At 36.5% G+C, this 13,813-nt stretch overlaps 2 protein-coding genes across 4 annotated transcripts in view; both read left to right on the plus strand.

The window, feature by feature from the left end:
- The first annotated feature begins 855 nt into the window (after nt 1-855).
- ccdc47 (coiled-coil domain containing 47) lies at nt 856-8,193 on the plus strand. The gene is made up of 13 exons (XM_008416322.2): nt 856-958; nt 2,378-2,679; nt 2,758-2,859; nt 3,025-3,199; nt 4,313-4,434; nt 4,503-4,568; nt 4,655-4,756; nt 4,838-4,948; nt 5,864-5,949; nt 6,030-6,088; nt 6,802-6,911; nt 7,308-7,475; nt 7,593-8,193. Exons 2-13 carry the CDS (start codon nt 2,386-2,388, stop codon nt 7,671-7,673), a joined length of 1,476 nt encoding a protein of 491 aa, XP_008414544.1. The 5' UTR covers nt 856-958; nt 2,378-2,385; the 3' UTR covers nt 7,674-8,193.
- A 1,205-nt stretch (nt 8,194-9,398) lies between these two features.
- setd1a (SET domain containing 1A, histone lysine methyltransferase) overlaps nt 9,399-13,813 on the plus strand; it is a 33,051-nt gene continuing 28,636 nt past the window's right edge. The window contains exons 1-4 of one of the 3 annotated variants that reach the window (XM_008416326.2): nt 9,399-9,445; nt 11,380-11,524; nt 11,609-11,707; nt 13,211-13,481. In XM_008416326.2, coding sequence (XP_008414548.1) covers nt 11,387-11,524; nt 11,609-11,707; nt 13,211-13,481 — 508 coding nt within the window. In that variant the 5' untranslated portion in view covers nt 9,399-9,445; nt 11,380-11,386. The other 2 variants (XM_008416323.2, XM_008416324.2) reach the window with 2 other exon arrangements.

Raw genomic sequence — 13,813 nt, forward strand, 5'->3', positions numbered from 1 at the left:
GACAATGAGTGGATGGATGGTTTGTTTAAAATATTCTATAACTCTGTAAAATATTGTTAATTACATCACAAATTATAGTTTGTACTGTAATCAAATCCGTTTTAAAATATGCATTGGAAATCTCTGGTTGCCACAGAGGAGCTTTAAATGTTACTTTTTTTTAAATGCATTGATTTAGAAAATGGTTTACATTGAAAGAAAATGTCTGTTTCTTTGTAATTGGCAATAATAATAAACATGGAGTAAATAATATAAACATTGTAATTTAATGTCTGAATTTATTCTTTTTTACTAAAAAACAGACCGTGATTCAGTTATAAAATTAGAGATTATTACCTTATATTGCGCGTACCATTCTTAATGTATTCATTTTTTAATTGATGCTGCTATTCCCCAAACAACACTTTGAAATTGAGTCAAAATATGTTGCTTTTTCATCAATGCTGTTTTGTTTAAAATACAACCAAACATAATAATAACGATTGGTTTTCAAGTGTTACAAATACAGCTAAATAGTGAAAGATCCATTTTCTGTGCTGTCCTAAAAGTGTTTTGTTTCACAAAATAAATATTATGATAACTATATATTTATTATTACATATAAAATATATTGTAACGTAAATCCTTCAAGTCAAAGGTGAAAACGTGCACAAAAATGTAAAATTTTTACAACTCTAAGTTTTAGAGTGTTACTGATAAATACTAACATTTCCATTTCTTTGATACTTAACATCATTAAAAAAATTCAAACTCAAAACTGGAAATAACATTTGTAGTTTTGGACCCCTGGATGTTAGCATCACTAGTCCATAACGGGTTAAAAAAATGTTTTATTTTGAAAGGGTTTTTCCTGCGTGGACAGGAAGTACCCCCGCTTTAGGTTTAACATCACGTCAAGGACAGTTCCGATTTCTTATTCATAACCAGCTTTACCTTTATTGACACTGTTAGAAACCAGGTAAGATACTTGTTCACACATTTAGTCTTAACGGGGTTGTTTTTCCCCGCCGCGTTAAGGAGAAAATGGACAGATTTCCTCTCAGGTCTTCGGTTGTTTGACAGTTAGTTAGCCCCTGTTAGCATGCTAATGGTAAACGTGCTAACAGTGAGTGAGAATTAGTGAGTGTGAGTTGGGGGATGGGTTTGGTTAACTGCGTCTTTGGGGTTTTAATCAACATGTCATTGGTCATTTTTAACTAGAACTCCTCTACAATTTCAAAAAGTTTGACAGCTAATCGCTTTAGCTTGTAATGAAGCTTGTAAACACACTAAATGCAGCAGTACTTGTTCAGGTTTAGCCACAAACTGTTACACCAACTGGAAGTTTGTGCGAATAAGTCAGCTCTTAAACGGTTAAATATCTACTTTTTTTATTCGCGTTAATTTAAAAGTTTAATTTATGAAAAAATTAGTGTGGTGACAAAACATGGTAACAGTTTTCCTTCGTTATCGTCCACTGAGCTTCAGTTGTCAGGGATGTTTCCCACTTGGGGATTTGTTATGTAGACGTTCGTCGATTAATCTAGAAAGTATTTATTCGGCTTATTTCAGAAACAAAGCAATTCTCTACATTATGCTAACATAAAATAACAGAATAGCATTACATTAGATCGGTTTGATAAAGAAAAACAATAAAAGACATAAATATAAATTAAATTAATGATGCTTTAGTTGTTGTTCATCAAAGGCAAATATAAGCAAATGAGGGTTTAGCCTTAATTTTAAAGAAATAAGTGTTTCAGCATTTTTGCCATTTCTTTAAGTTTGTTTCAGATTAGTGGGTCATAAGATTGAATCCTGCTTCTCTGTGTTTGGTTTTGATTCTTCAGAGAACGAGATCAGCCACTACAATCTGCTTTCATAGTTATACACATTCATAAAAATAAAACTTATTTTAGTTTAACTGTAGCATTCATTATTATTTGATTGGAGTTTCTTCAATCTTTCATATTGTGAGAAAATCTTTATTTTCTACGGCTTTATTCAGATTTTCTTATCCCTAAATGCTTGTTTCTGTCATACATTTCTACCTTTTTCACTTGGGTTTAATTTGAACTCACTGTGACTTAATATTTTGAAATAAAACGGTTGCATATGAGGAAAATAAACCCTAGAACATGATGTTGTAATGATTGGTACATTTCACCAGCAGCAGCACAGTGTTGTAACTTCTTTCACTTCAAATTAAATTAATACAGGATTTCTCACACTGATTCGGATGATTCTTTTGTAAATTATACACCTTTTGTTTTCAAAGCTAAAATAGAAGTTTTTCCTATTCTCTGATGGGTAAAAGCTTTTGTTTTGGGATGAGTTTGTAATTTTCTGCAACATTTTGTGAACATTTATTTTGTGTTTTTACCCATATTTAATTCAGACTGCAGCATGCGAAGTGCGTTTTTCCTCCTGGTTACCACCCTGCTGCTCCTCCTGGCCCTTCCTGCCTCCAGAGGACGTTACAACGACGACTTTGAGGACGGCGAGGATCTGGCAGACTTTGACGACAATGACTTCGCAGAGTTTGAGGACATGAATGATGATTTAACAGCCGAGGCGGAGACGGCCCCGCCGCCACGCGTCTCATCACCTTCCTCACAGACTGAAGACGACGACGACGAAGATGAAGCCACCGTGGAGCTGGAGGATGGTCAGGATGGTTTTGAGGACTCCGACACGCAAGTACGTTACCTTAACATTTATTTAAAGGGTATTTTTATGATTGATACCATAATTTATATAATTGTAATTTCTTCCAAGGATCAAGATATGTACAGCAAATACGACCAGGAGGAGTTTGAGGGGATTGGAGACATGGAGAAGACGGGCCACTCCATGAAGGACCCGCTCATAATCCACACGGTAAAACGGGCTTAAAGCTTCTGGGAGTTAATTCAGCTGTATTTTATGATGCCAAGACCTTACATTTTAGTTGAATTAATCCTGGGATGTGATTTAGATGCATTTCTGACGGTCAGAAGTTGATTTGCAGTGTGATTTATCCATCTGCATGTTATGTGTCTGCAGGTTCCTGCACACCTGCAGAACAGCTGGGAGAGTTACTACATGGAGATCCTGATGGTGACGGGTTTGCTGTGCTACATCATGAACTACATCATAGGCAAGAACAAGAACAGCCGACTCGCTCAGGCCTGGTTCAACTCCCACAGGGAACTTCTGGAGAGTAACTTTGCACTTGTGGGTGAGTCCGTCCATTAAACTCCCTGCAGGATCTGTTGGTGCACAACGCCTTGCCAGAGCATTCATGCTGTTTCAATGGTTCCATATTTTGTCATGTTTTAATTTTATGTAATGGAAAGGAATGCATAGATATGATGTGCAAGGAAAATTATACATGAGTTTTCCAAACTTACAAGGACTGCAACTGACAATTATTTTAGTTATCAATTAATCTATTGATTATTTTGACAATTAATTGAATGAAACATTGGCACATTCTTCAGATTTAAAAAAAAAATTTGATATATAAATAAATATTGCTTTTTAAAAACTAAAAAATATTCCATGAAATAAAATAAATAAATATTTACAAAATACATTACCTTCTTTATTTTTTATTTATTCCAAGATTTGTTTTAATTTTTAATTATTTATTCATTTCATAATGGTGTTTTGTTTTGTAAAGCTACCTTACATATTTTATGGGCTTAATTATTTTAGCTCTTTTTTTTAAATGCAAAATGTATGCATATTTTAAACGGATTTTATTTAATTACTGCTCCGGATGTATTGTTCTTTTAGCAAATTGTCTTTTTTTTAGGCTGCATATTCAAGGTAACAATGAAATAATTACTAAATTAGTTTATTTCAATAATTGATTAATCAGACTTAATCTGATTAATCGTTTCAGCCCTAAAATTGATTGATGCTCATTTTTAAAATACTTATTTAACTTCATTTGTAAGAAATCTTCAGTTGACAATAGTTTGCATTGCCATGTTTTATGCAAACCTTTTCTTTATTGAAGAGTGGCGAGAAATCCTTTTTAAAAGAAAGTTAAAATAAATCTGTTTTGCTATAATTCATACTGGAAAGTAGGTTCACTTTCCTCCTAAACAACAAATTAACCACCTCACTTCAGTGTGATCATTTAGACCAAATCATATCCATGTGGTAGAATGGCCCAGTCAAAGTCTAGGTCAAGTTGAATCCAATAGAATCTGTTGTAAAATTGGAAAATCTAATTTTCCTTCCACTTCACAGTTATGTGCTGTTTTTTCTGTTGGTCAGTCACATAAAATGTGTTTCTCATTTGATAGATTTAGTGATTTCTTGGCATTGATCTGTACTCCAGGCGATGACGGCACCAGTAAAGAACCTGTGAGCACTGGGAAGCTGAATCAGGAAAACGAACACATCTATAATCTGTGGTGCTCCGGCCGTGTGTGCTGTGAAGGAATGCTGATTCAACTCAAGGTATTTGCTTACAGCCATTTAAATCCTCCCCTGTCGGTGTTTTCTGAACCTGCTGCTGGTTGTTTTAGTTCCTGAAGAGGCAGGACCTCCTGAACACGGTGACCAGGATGATGAGGCCCGCGTCTGACCAAGTGGTAAGAGTTTCTGCTGCAGCAAATCTAGAAACATTTTCTTCCTCTGCGCAGAGCTTTAGCCGTGCTGTCTGGGTTTTTCTCTGCAGCAAGTCAAAGTGACGCTTAACGACGAAGACATGGACACTTTCGTCTTTGCTGTGGGCTCCAAGAGAGCCATGGCTCGGCTGCAGAAGGAGATGCAGGACTTGGTGAATCATTTTGTGATTGTTTTTCTGTTGACTCCGTTTTTATATTTAAATTAACAATAGTGTTTTTTTTGTTTTTAATAGAGCGAGTTCTGCAGCGACAAGCCAAAGTCGGGGGCGAAATATGGGCTTCCAGACTCCATGGCAATTCTCAGTGAGATGGGGGAAGTAACGGATGGTGTGATGGATAATAAGGTGATTCCTCTAATTACTATGAAGGATGCAAACAATCAATTTAGGATTAATTGTAGATTAATAGGTTAAAATTAGTTCCACTCGATTAACTAATAACGTCCGCTTAGAGCTTCTTTTAGTTTTGTTGTTTAGCCTCCGTCCAGCAGGGGGCGCCTCTGCTGGTCATCTTTAAGAAGAGTCAAGTTGATACAGAAATAAATATGGCGGAGGCATGCGAGAACAGGAAAGAGGAACGGTCCCAACTACAGCAGCGTATTAGGAATGTTGTTTCAACTTTTGGAGCTCAGAGAATTTCCTAGTTTTTCTACTAAAACATTTGACATTAATCCCAAAATGTTTGAGTTTTGTTGCTTTTTTTAAATTATTCTATCTACAGGAAAATTAAAAAATTGTAAATGATGGGGAAAAAAATCATGATGCCAATAAAAAAAGGTTGATTTTGATGTCTGGCATTAATGCGCTTCCTGAAGCAAATATGTCACATTCCTACAAGAGAAAGCACAGACAGTGCTAAAATATGAACATCTCTGTTCATGGAGAATTATTTACTTCATCTTTTATTTTTCTATTCAGCTACCTAGGAGGCTCCTGTTTTGTTATATTTTATAAAAGTGTCTAATTATGTCAGAAAACCTGTTTATTTTCTGTTAAGTCAGAGCTGACACAAAATAACCTTAAAACTTTTTTATAATTCAACATATTGTGAACATTTTGCCCTTTATGTTATGTAAATGTGTTTGACCATCTGGATACAAGAGAAAACGCCTTTGGGTTTCCATATTGACCAAGTTCTGAAAGCTGTGGATAAGTGGATATTTTAAGAAAATATCTGCTTATCAATGAATCATTAGTCAGTTTATTGGATCAACCAACTTTAGATTGACTCATTAATCGATAACTTGCTTCTCGTTTCAGATGGTTCACTACATCACCAACCATGCTGACAAGATCGAGTCGATCCATTTCTCGGATCAGTTTTCTGGTCCAAAAATTATGCAAGAGTGAGTATTTTATGGTTTTGGTTTGTTTCTGGAACAGAACCTGGTTTTGCTGTTGTGACGCTGAATGTTTTGTTTTTCAGGGAGGGTCAGCCGTTAAAGCTGCCTGAGACCAAGAAGACTCTACTGTTTACATTTAATGGTGAGGAGATTTTCTGCTGTCGTCACTTAAACTCATAAGTTTAATGTTTCATACCAGGTCCGATTTCCAATTTTTTTCTTGCTTTCTCTTCTTAAAAAGAGAAATGACAGAAAATATTTTCAGAAAGTGGCTTTTATTTTAATCATCCCATTTGTGAGTTTTACAACAGAGTATTATGGCCAAGCTACGAACATTTTAGCTTAATTATAAAGATATAGTCACAATATTAGCAGAATAAAGATGCAATTTTACCAGAACGTCTCAAATTTATGGAAGAAATGTTATTTTTTTAATAAGAAAAATGTTTGAAAATACTTTTTTGTTGTTTTCTTGTTGGAGTCTATCAAATTACTACTTAATTATTCTAATTTTACAACTTTATTCTGGTAATATTATGACTTTAGCATTTTGTGACTTTATTCTTGTAAAAAACCTATAAAAATCTTGGCCTGACGGTTACATTTTATCTGACCTCAAATTAAAAATTAAAAGAAGCTGTAAAACAAAACAAGCTTGTAAAACAAGATGGCCGACTTGGGCTTGCTGACATCACTCGTAACTATGGAAACCCAATGAGAGCATTAGTGAGGGGGGAAAAAATCCAGATTTTCCAAATTCCAAAAATTCAGTGAATCGCTGAAATCGATCTGCGCGGCCAGCCGTCCTACACGCTTAAAGTTATGCTGAGTTTTTCTGGATGTTTCGCTCTGCAGTGCCTGGCTTCGGCAGCACGTCTCCCAAAGACATGGACTCTCTGCTTCCGCTCATGAACATGGTGATCTACAGCATCGATAAGGTCAAGAAGCTCCGCCTGAACAGAGAGGTGAGTGAAACGCTTCAGTGACTTAGTCAACAACAAATGAAACCACTTGTGCAGGAGCCTCCACTTCTGCTTTTCAAAGTTGTACGGTTGTATAATTGCGAATCTTTTTGCAGCCATTTTTATGTGTGCGTGTAAACATTGAGTTGGGGGGCGTGGCCGGCAGCTTATTTGGATTTAAAGTGACAGGAGGCCCTAAAAGAAGCTCATTCTCAACTGACCAGAATAAATTCTCTAAGAATGATTTTGTGCAAGAAATGTCGTCAACTTGCTTGTACAGATCATAGGCCTTTCTTAATCTGTTCCAGGAAACATAATAACTCGCCTTTAAAAACAGAAAACCTTCTAATTATATATTTTAGGAGGTACATTGTCTTAAAATCCTCCTCGTGTGTTTAGGGAAAGCAGAAAGCGGACAGAAACCGGGCTCGCGTTGAGGAGAACTTCCTGAAACAGACGCACGCTCAGCGCCAGGAAGCAGCCCAGACCCGCAGAGAGGAGAAGAAAAGGGCCGAGAAGGAGAGGATCATGAACGAAGAGGATCCTGAGAGACAACGCCGTCTGGAGGTCTGAAACCCGCCCCAACTTCTGCTTTAATTACGGAGCTTAAAAAAACCACACGAATGTTCTGGTTCGGTTTTGGACTTCAGCTATTCTTTGGTCTCCTCCCGTTTCTTCATGCAGGAAGCAGCGCAGCGGCGTGAGCAGAAGAAAATTGAGAAGAAGCAGATGAAGATGAAGCAGATCAAAGTGAAAGCCATGTGAAGGAGAAAAAGCATTAAAGCACATGGAGAATCAGTGCTTTGCTCAGCTTCTCTTCCTGCTACTGCCATTCAATTTCCACAACTTCAGCCAGAAATCTTCCATCAAACTCTCTGATTGTGTCCGGCTTTGCTGTTGGTTTCACCTGCTGCTCCTTTTGACGGGATTAAAACCTAAAAAATGGAGAAAAATCCGTCATATGAGTCTCTGGTTGGCATCAAGTTTGTTTGTTTTTTAAACATTTCTCAAATGTTGGTCTGAAAAAACCCTAATGATTGTTTTTAAACAGTTGCTGGTGAGCAGGACACTACTAGGCGATATTGAGCCGCATTTTTAAAGGACTGAAAGCATTGCTGTTATTTCATTGGTAATATATTAGCATTATTGTAATCTTTAAACAATAATGTCGAGGAAATGTTTAATATATATTTGAAATAAGTTTCTGTCAGGCTGTTTCTAATTGTTATCTGAGCAAACAATAAATGCACTGAAGTCTTTAAAAATAAAAGTTTTCCTTTTGTCATATTGCAATTATTGTTTTTTTAAAAATATCAAAATGAGTGAAATATCAGTTTTTATTATTTTACATCAAATCCATCTGGATTCTTTTGCTACAAAAAAGCTCAAGTTCATGCTAAACAAGCAATTGGCATGCAGATTTTTATTTTTCTTACATTTCTGAATATGGGTGTTAAGTAAATTTCCTTGTTTAAGATACTATAAACTGATCCACAACATTCATTGTAACAATGGATTATAAAAATGGCTCAGTTGTATTTATTTTACATGAACTGTTGGTTGAAGCAAATTTTAACATTTTATTTTTTTATCTGTAGCTGAATAAATGTACGCAAAGTAAAGGTTTAATATTTCTAAATGAATTTACGCTACTGCAGTAAATGATTAATTATGTATACTTTAGAAGGGAGCCATAAAATTTGTCATTAATTACAAGATGATTACCAAAATTCTCTTAAAATCGTAATTTTTTAGCTGTGTTGTGAATAAATGAATTACTTTTAATATAAAGTTGTAGTGGAGAATCTGATACTATCAAAAATTTTAATACAAATTATTTTAAACATTTAAAACTGGGGCAATAAATCAGCTAATGTGGGGTTATTTCTAATTTGTGATTATGTATTTTATCTTGGGTGTCACTGATTATTTGTTCCTCCAGTAAAATGTATATCAATACTTAATTACTATTAAATACTTAATTTTTAATAAATGAACTATATTATTTCTCTTACGTTGTAAATTTTGTCCTTATAGACTGCAGTCTTACTTTTGTTACGCCTTAATTTCCCCACTATGGGACAATGCAGGTTAATTCTATTAAAACACTAATTAGTCTTGTAAAATTTGCTGTTTATGTAGCATAATTAATACTGCAATAAAACAACTCTTATGTTTTATAACAATCTATTATTTGTTTTAAAAGTCAAGAAAAAAAAACCATTTAGATTTATTTTACTTCACTCATTCTTATTGAGTTGTTTCACCACTTGGCCGGTAGGGGGCGAATTTGTCACCGTTCAAACTGGAAATGATACAAGCAGATTCAAGCATAATTTTACACTACAAATATTCAACTGATTATACAGTAAGTTATCTTTCAAAATCTTTGTTATTTTATCTAATTCAAAGTTATGTTTTAAGTTTCAATAATCTGTTTATTTGTTGTTTGTTTTGTGTCTGTGTAGAGGAAAGTGCGGGTGAGCAACTGAAGACTGCATTAACATGCATTGATGGGGAGCAGGCGAGGCGTTCAGGTTGGTTACGCGATGGCCGCTCTCTCAACAATATCTGGATTTTGAAATAGAAAACAATGGCTTCGGCGCTCGTAGATGGTCGTTGGTCTATCGACTAATTTCCGGAATGGTAGCGGTATTGTTTTAGTTCGTTAGATGTGCTTTAACGCCGGGTCGTAGGTGTCATATATCTGTTTGTGACCCAGTGTTTTTCTTCTTGGTCTCGCGGGCCTGGCTGCAGCTGCCTACACTGTAGCGGCGGCGAATTGCTACTTTCGGATGAGCGGGTCTCCAAGAGGTGGGGGGGCTGAACTTTGGTTAAATCGTGGGCAAGGCAGTCCTAAGAAGTTTCGATAAGATATGCATGTCACGATTGCAACTTATAAAATCTAATACGTGTATGTGGAGGTCTTCAAGTTCAAAGTTTAAACTGTTAACTTGATGTTGCTAAGTTAGCATTAGCCATCAGTAGCATCAGTTTGCCCTAGCTAAAGCGAGAAGACAATTAATTTTTACTTTGCTTTACGTTGTCGGACTATCGGCAACGTGCAGGTTCGGTTTTTAAGGAACGCTTCTGAAACGCGGACAGATGCGCTGAACATTAATTCTGCTTTGACGCTTGCTGAAACAATTATTTGCATTTTGTGGATCCACTTTAGCCTCTGCTAACAGCAAGCTGCTAGCTAAAGTATCTGATCAGTGACGTAGCGCTGATCATTGTTTTGACAGCAGCTTAACCGAAGCCGACAGCAAGCTGACGATAATGCTAAACATTTTACATACTTTAAATGTGATCTCGGAGTAAATTAATGCGACCCAGAAGTCAGTGAAGTTGATCTCTGGCTAAATGCTGTGACGCAGCTTATCGTTCCTTTGCAGGCGATAGTTATTTATCTGTAATCACTGCATCTTTTCACATCTGTCTTAGTTCAATTCGCATCTAATTTGTTAAGGTTGTTCTGGTGCGTTTAGGTTTCTTGGACCGACCTGAAAAATTTTAAACCACAAATTGATTTTCGTATTTTCCAGGACGGCATTCCTTACCCTAATTTCTAAAAAAAACAAAAAACATTAACAGTCTAAATTAATATGTAACTAATCTGTTGCAGCTTTGCCTGGCGTTTAAACATACAATGTTTTCTTTTTTTTTGCTCTAAATAGGGACAATTAACCCCATACTGCCCTCATGCGCTTAAAGCCTGTGAGAAAAAAGCCTCAAACTACAGAATTTGATTTTAATTGGTTCAAAGTCTGGATAAATGTAGGAAAAATAGAAAATGGAGACGTATTTGTATTTCCAGGTTGTATTTTCTGTCGAATTTAACAGTTTGTAATATTTAGGAGTAAATTATCTCAGTCCATATATGGTTTTTCTTCGCACCTTTTATTTACAAGGTGAACACAGTTTAAATGATTTAATATTTTTCTAAACTACTATATTAAGACTTTAGTTTAATATATATGTAATATGTTCTTACCAGTTTTATGAGTAGATATTTCATAAAAAGATGTAACTCTGGTGATAGATCCAGGATTCTGAACAATAAACACATCAGGAAATAGAGGGAAGTCTTATGTACTGTTTAGGTTTTATAACTTGGTAATTTTTTAAGCTTAACCATTTTAGAAGCAACTTTTTATTAAAACTTATTTAGTGCTTGATTAATAAAACAAAACTGGCTGAAAACTAACAGAGAAGTTAGAAAACTTGAGTCAGAAAAAATATAAATATACATTTTTGAGTTTGGAGCATATTTACGAAAAACATTGACCTCCGTAAGTTTTATACAAATGTGTTTATTAAAGTGGAGAGGAAATGAAAAAGTCTTGAAACTATGACTTAAAAAATCATTTGCTTGCTAAATTCCTAGATCCGAGTCACTTAGCTGTTTTTTGTTTGTTTGTTTGTTAGTTTTCCAGCAGATCCTCTTGAATGTTTTTCTTCTTGTCCTCAGTTATAGGATGGATCCAGACAGTGGGACCGAAACACAGAAAGCAGTCAGCTTGCAGTGGAAAAGCTACAAACTCGTCCAGGACCCGGCCATTCGGCGGGTTACGCAGAAGGTCTACAGATATGACGGAGTGCATTTCAGTGTTCCAGTGAGTCCAACTGGAGTTTATTCACTTTAAAATGCCGATCAGTTCCAAGGTTTACTTCTTATTTGCTGTGTTATTTTTGTTTAGGACTCTGGGTTTCCCCCTGTGGGCGAACTCCGGGACCCTAGACCCCGGAGATTATGGTCCAGGTATACAGAAATATCCCTACCAGTGCCAAAGTTCAAGGTGGGCTCCACTTCTCTGACTTTGTTTTATCGATCCGTTAGACATTCATCTGAAAAACCAAAATATAACTACTGTAGTTTTGACCTGGAGCAGTTAATTCAAATTAGATTTTACTCTGATATATGATATTTTGTTTTAGAAGGTGAGGAAGAATTAAGAAAATCAATTAATAGGGAAGTAAATGCAAAGATGATGATGTTGCTTAGCAACAGCAGTGAAAGGATGTTGGCCAATTGTATAAAAGCGAGAATGTAACTTCTCTTTTCTCCCAGAGACGTTTCCAAATTCAAGACAAGTTGAACGGTTGTGTTATGAACATAATTACTGCAGCATCTGAAACTTCTTAAGCCTTTCAGAAATGATAGGATGTCTGTCACAATGAGCAACAAATTATTTTATAGCTCGGTAAATTAAAAGCAGTGCAATCATTTTTATTCGGAAAAGAGATGCTCTTCTTTAATTTAGTTGAAACGCTGCAAACATTTGACACCCAGTAGTTTGTACAACCTGCACAGTGGCGCAGTTGGTAGAGCTGTTGCCTTGCAGCAAGAAGGTTCTGGGTTCGATTCCCGGCCCCTGTTTTTCTGCATGGAGTTTGCATGTTCTCCCTGTGCATGTGTGGGTTTTCTCCAGGTACTCCGGTTTCCTCCCACAGTCCAAAAACATGACTGTCAGGTTAATTGGTCTCTCCAAATTGCCCATAGGTGGGAGTGTGAGTGTGAGTGTGTGTGTGTGTGTGTGCGTGTGCGTGTGCGCACGCGCGCGCATGGTTGTGTGTCCTGTGTGTCTCTGTGTTGCCCTGCGACAGACTGGCGACCTGTCCAGGGTGACCCCGCCTCTCGCCCGAAACGTTAGCTGGAGAGGAACCAGCAATGAAAAGAAAATGGATGGATGGATGGATGGATGGATGGATGAATGGATGGATAGTTTGTACAACCTGCCACTTTTACCTGTTTTCCTGGTCTAAACTCAATAATTATGTTTTTTTTTAATACGATTTGGTTACTGAAACTCTAAAATCCATTTAAATTTTTTCTTTTTTCAAATATTTTAGATGTTAAATGTTCTTTAGAAATCAAAGTTTTTATATTTTGAGTGATCATTTAATAAGGCAAATTATCTTAAAATATCAATACTAACATTTGTTGCAATCATTATTGGCGCCTAACTTCATTTTAAGAACGTCTTTTATTATTTTGCTGTCAGTGCTGCTGTATGAATGTCATGTTGCAGTTATTTGCTGATTGGTCTTGAACTCAGGATGACTTTATTATCCTGGATGTGACCGACCACTTATAAACGCAGCGGTTGTGTGAAATCTGTCACGCTCGAAGGTCATTTGGCCTAAAATGTTTTCACTCATTATTTGCACATTATCTTTCCAAACCAGATGTTTTCCTGCACTTCAGCTGTTCTGCGTTTATGATTTCCACAGATCAGTCACTCCGCTTTCCTGGAATAGCAGAGCCTGTTCCTAACCTTTTTTTTTTTTTTTTGCCGCAGCTCGATGAGTTCTACGTGGGTCCCATACCCCTCAAAGAGGTGACCTTCGCCAGGCTCAATGACAACATCAAGGAACCTTTCCTGGCAGAAATGTGCTCCAAGTTTGGCGAAGTGGAGGAGATGGAGATCCTGTTTCATCCCAAGACCAGGAAGCACTTGGGTCTGGCCAGGGTGTTGTTCACCAACACGAGGGGAGCGAAGGACACAGTCAAGCATTTGCACAACACCTCTGTCATGGGAAACATCATTCATGCTCAGCTCGATATAAAAGGTAAAGTTTATTGTGGCTGCTGTTGTAGAGATGTAGACCCATTACATCCTGCCTCCATTTCTCTGCTTGAGGGCAAAAAGTTGCTCGCTAACAATGACTAGCATTGATTTTAGCTGTTAAAATGTCAATATAACGCATGAAATCTATAACGTAGGCCTGATATATAAAAGTAAAAGGGACGCAGTGCTTTACTACCAATTGTCAACACGATGACAACTATATTATAAGGTCAGGAAAAAGTTTTAATAAAGAAACGGCGAGGGAGAGGGAAGTAGGTCAGCTGTGCTAGCTTGAGTATGAAAACCATAACATGTAGATGGGCTGTGGAATTT

The sequence above is a fragment of the Poecilia reticulata genome, linkage group LG8, assembly GCF_000633615.1.
Source record: "Poecilia reticulata strain Guanapo linkage group LG8, Guppy_female_1.0+MT, whole genome shotgun sequence".
Classification (NCBI taxonomy): domain Eukaryota; kingdom Metazoa; phylum Chordata; class Actinopteri; order Cyprinodontiformes; family Poeciliidae; genus Poecilia; species Poecilia reticulata.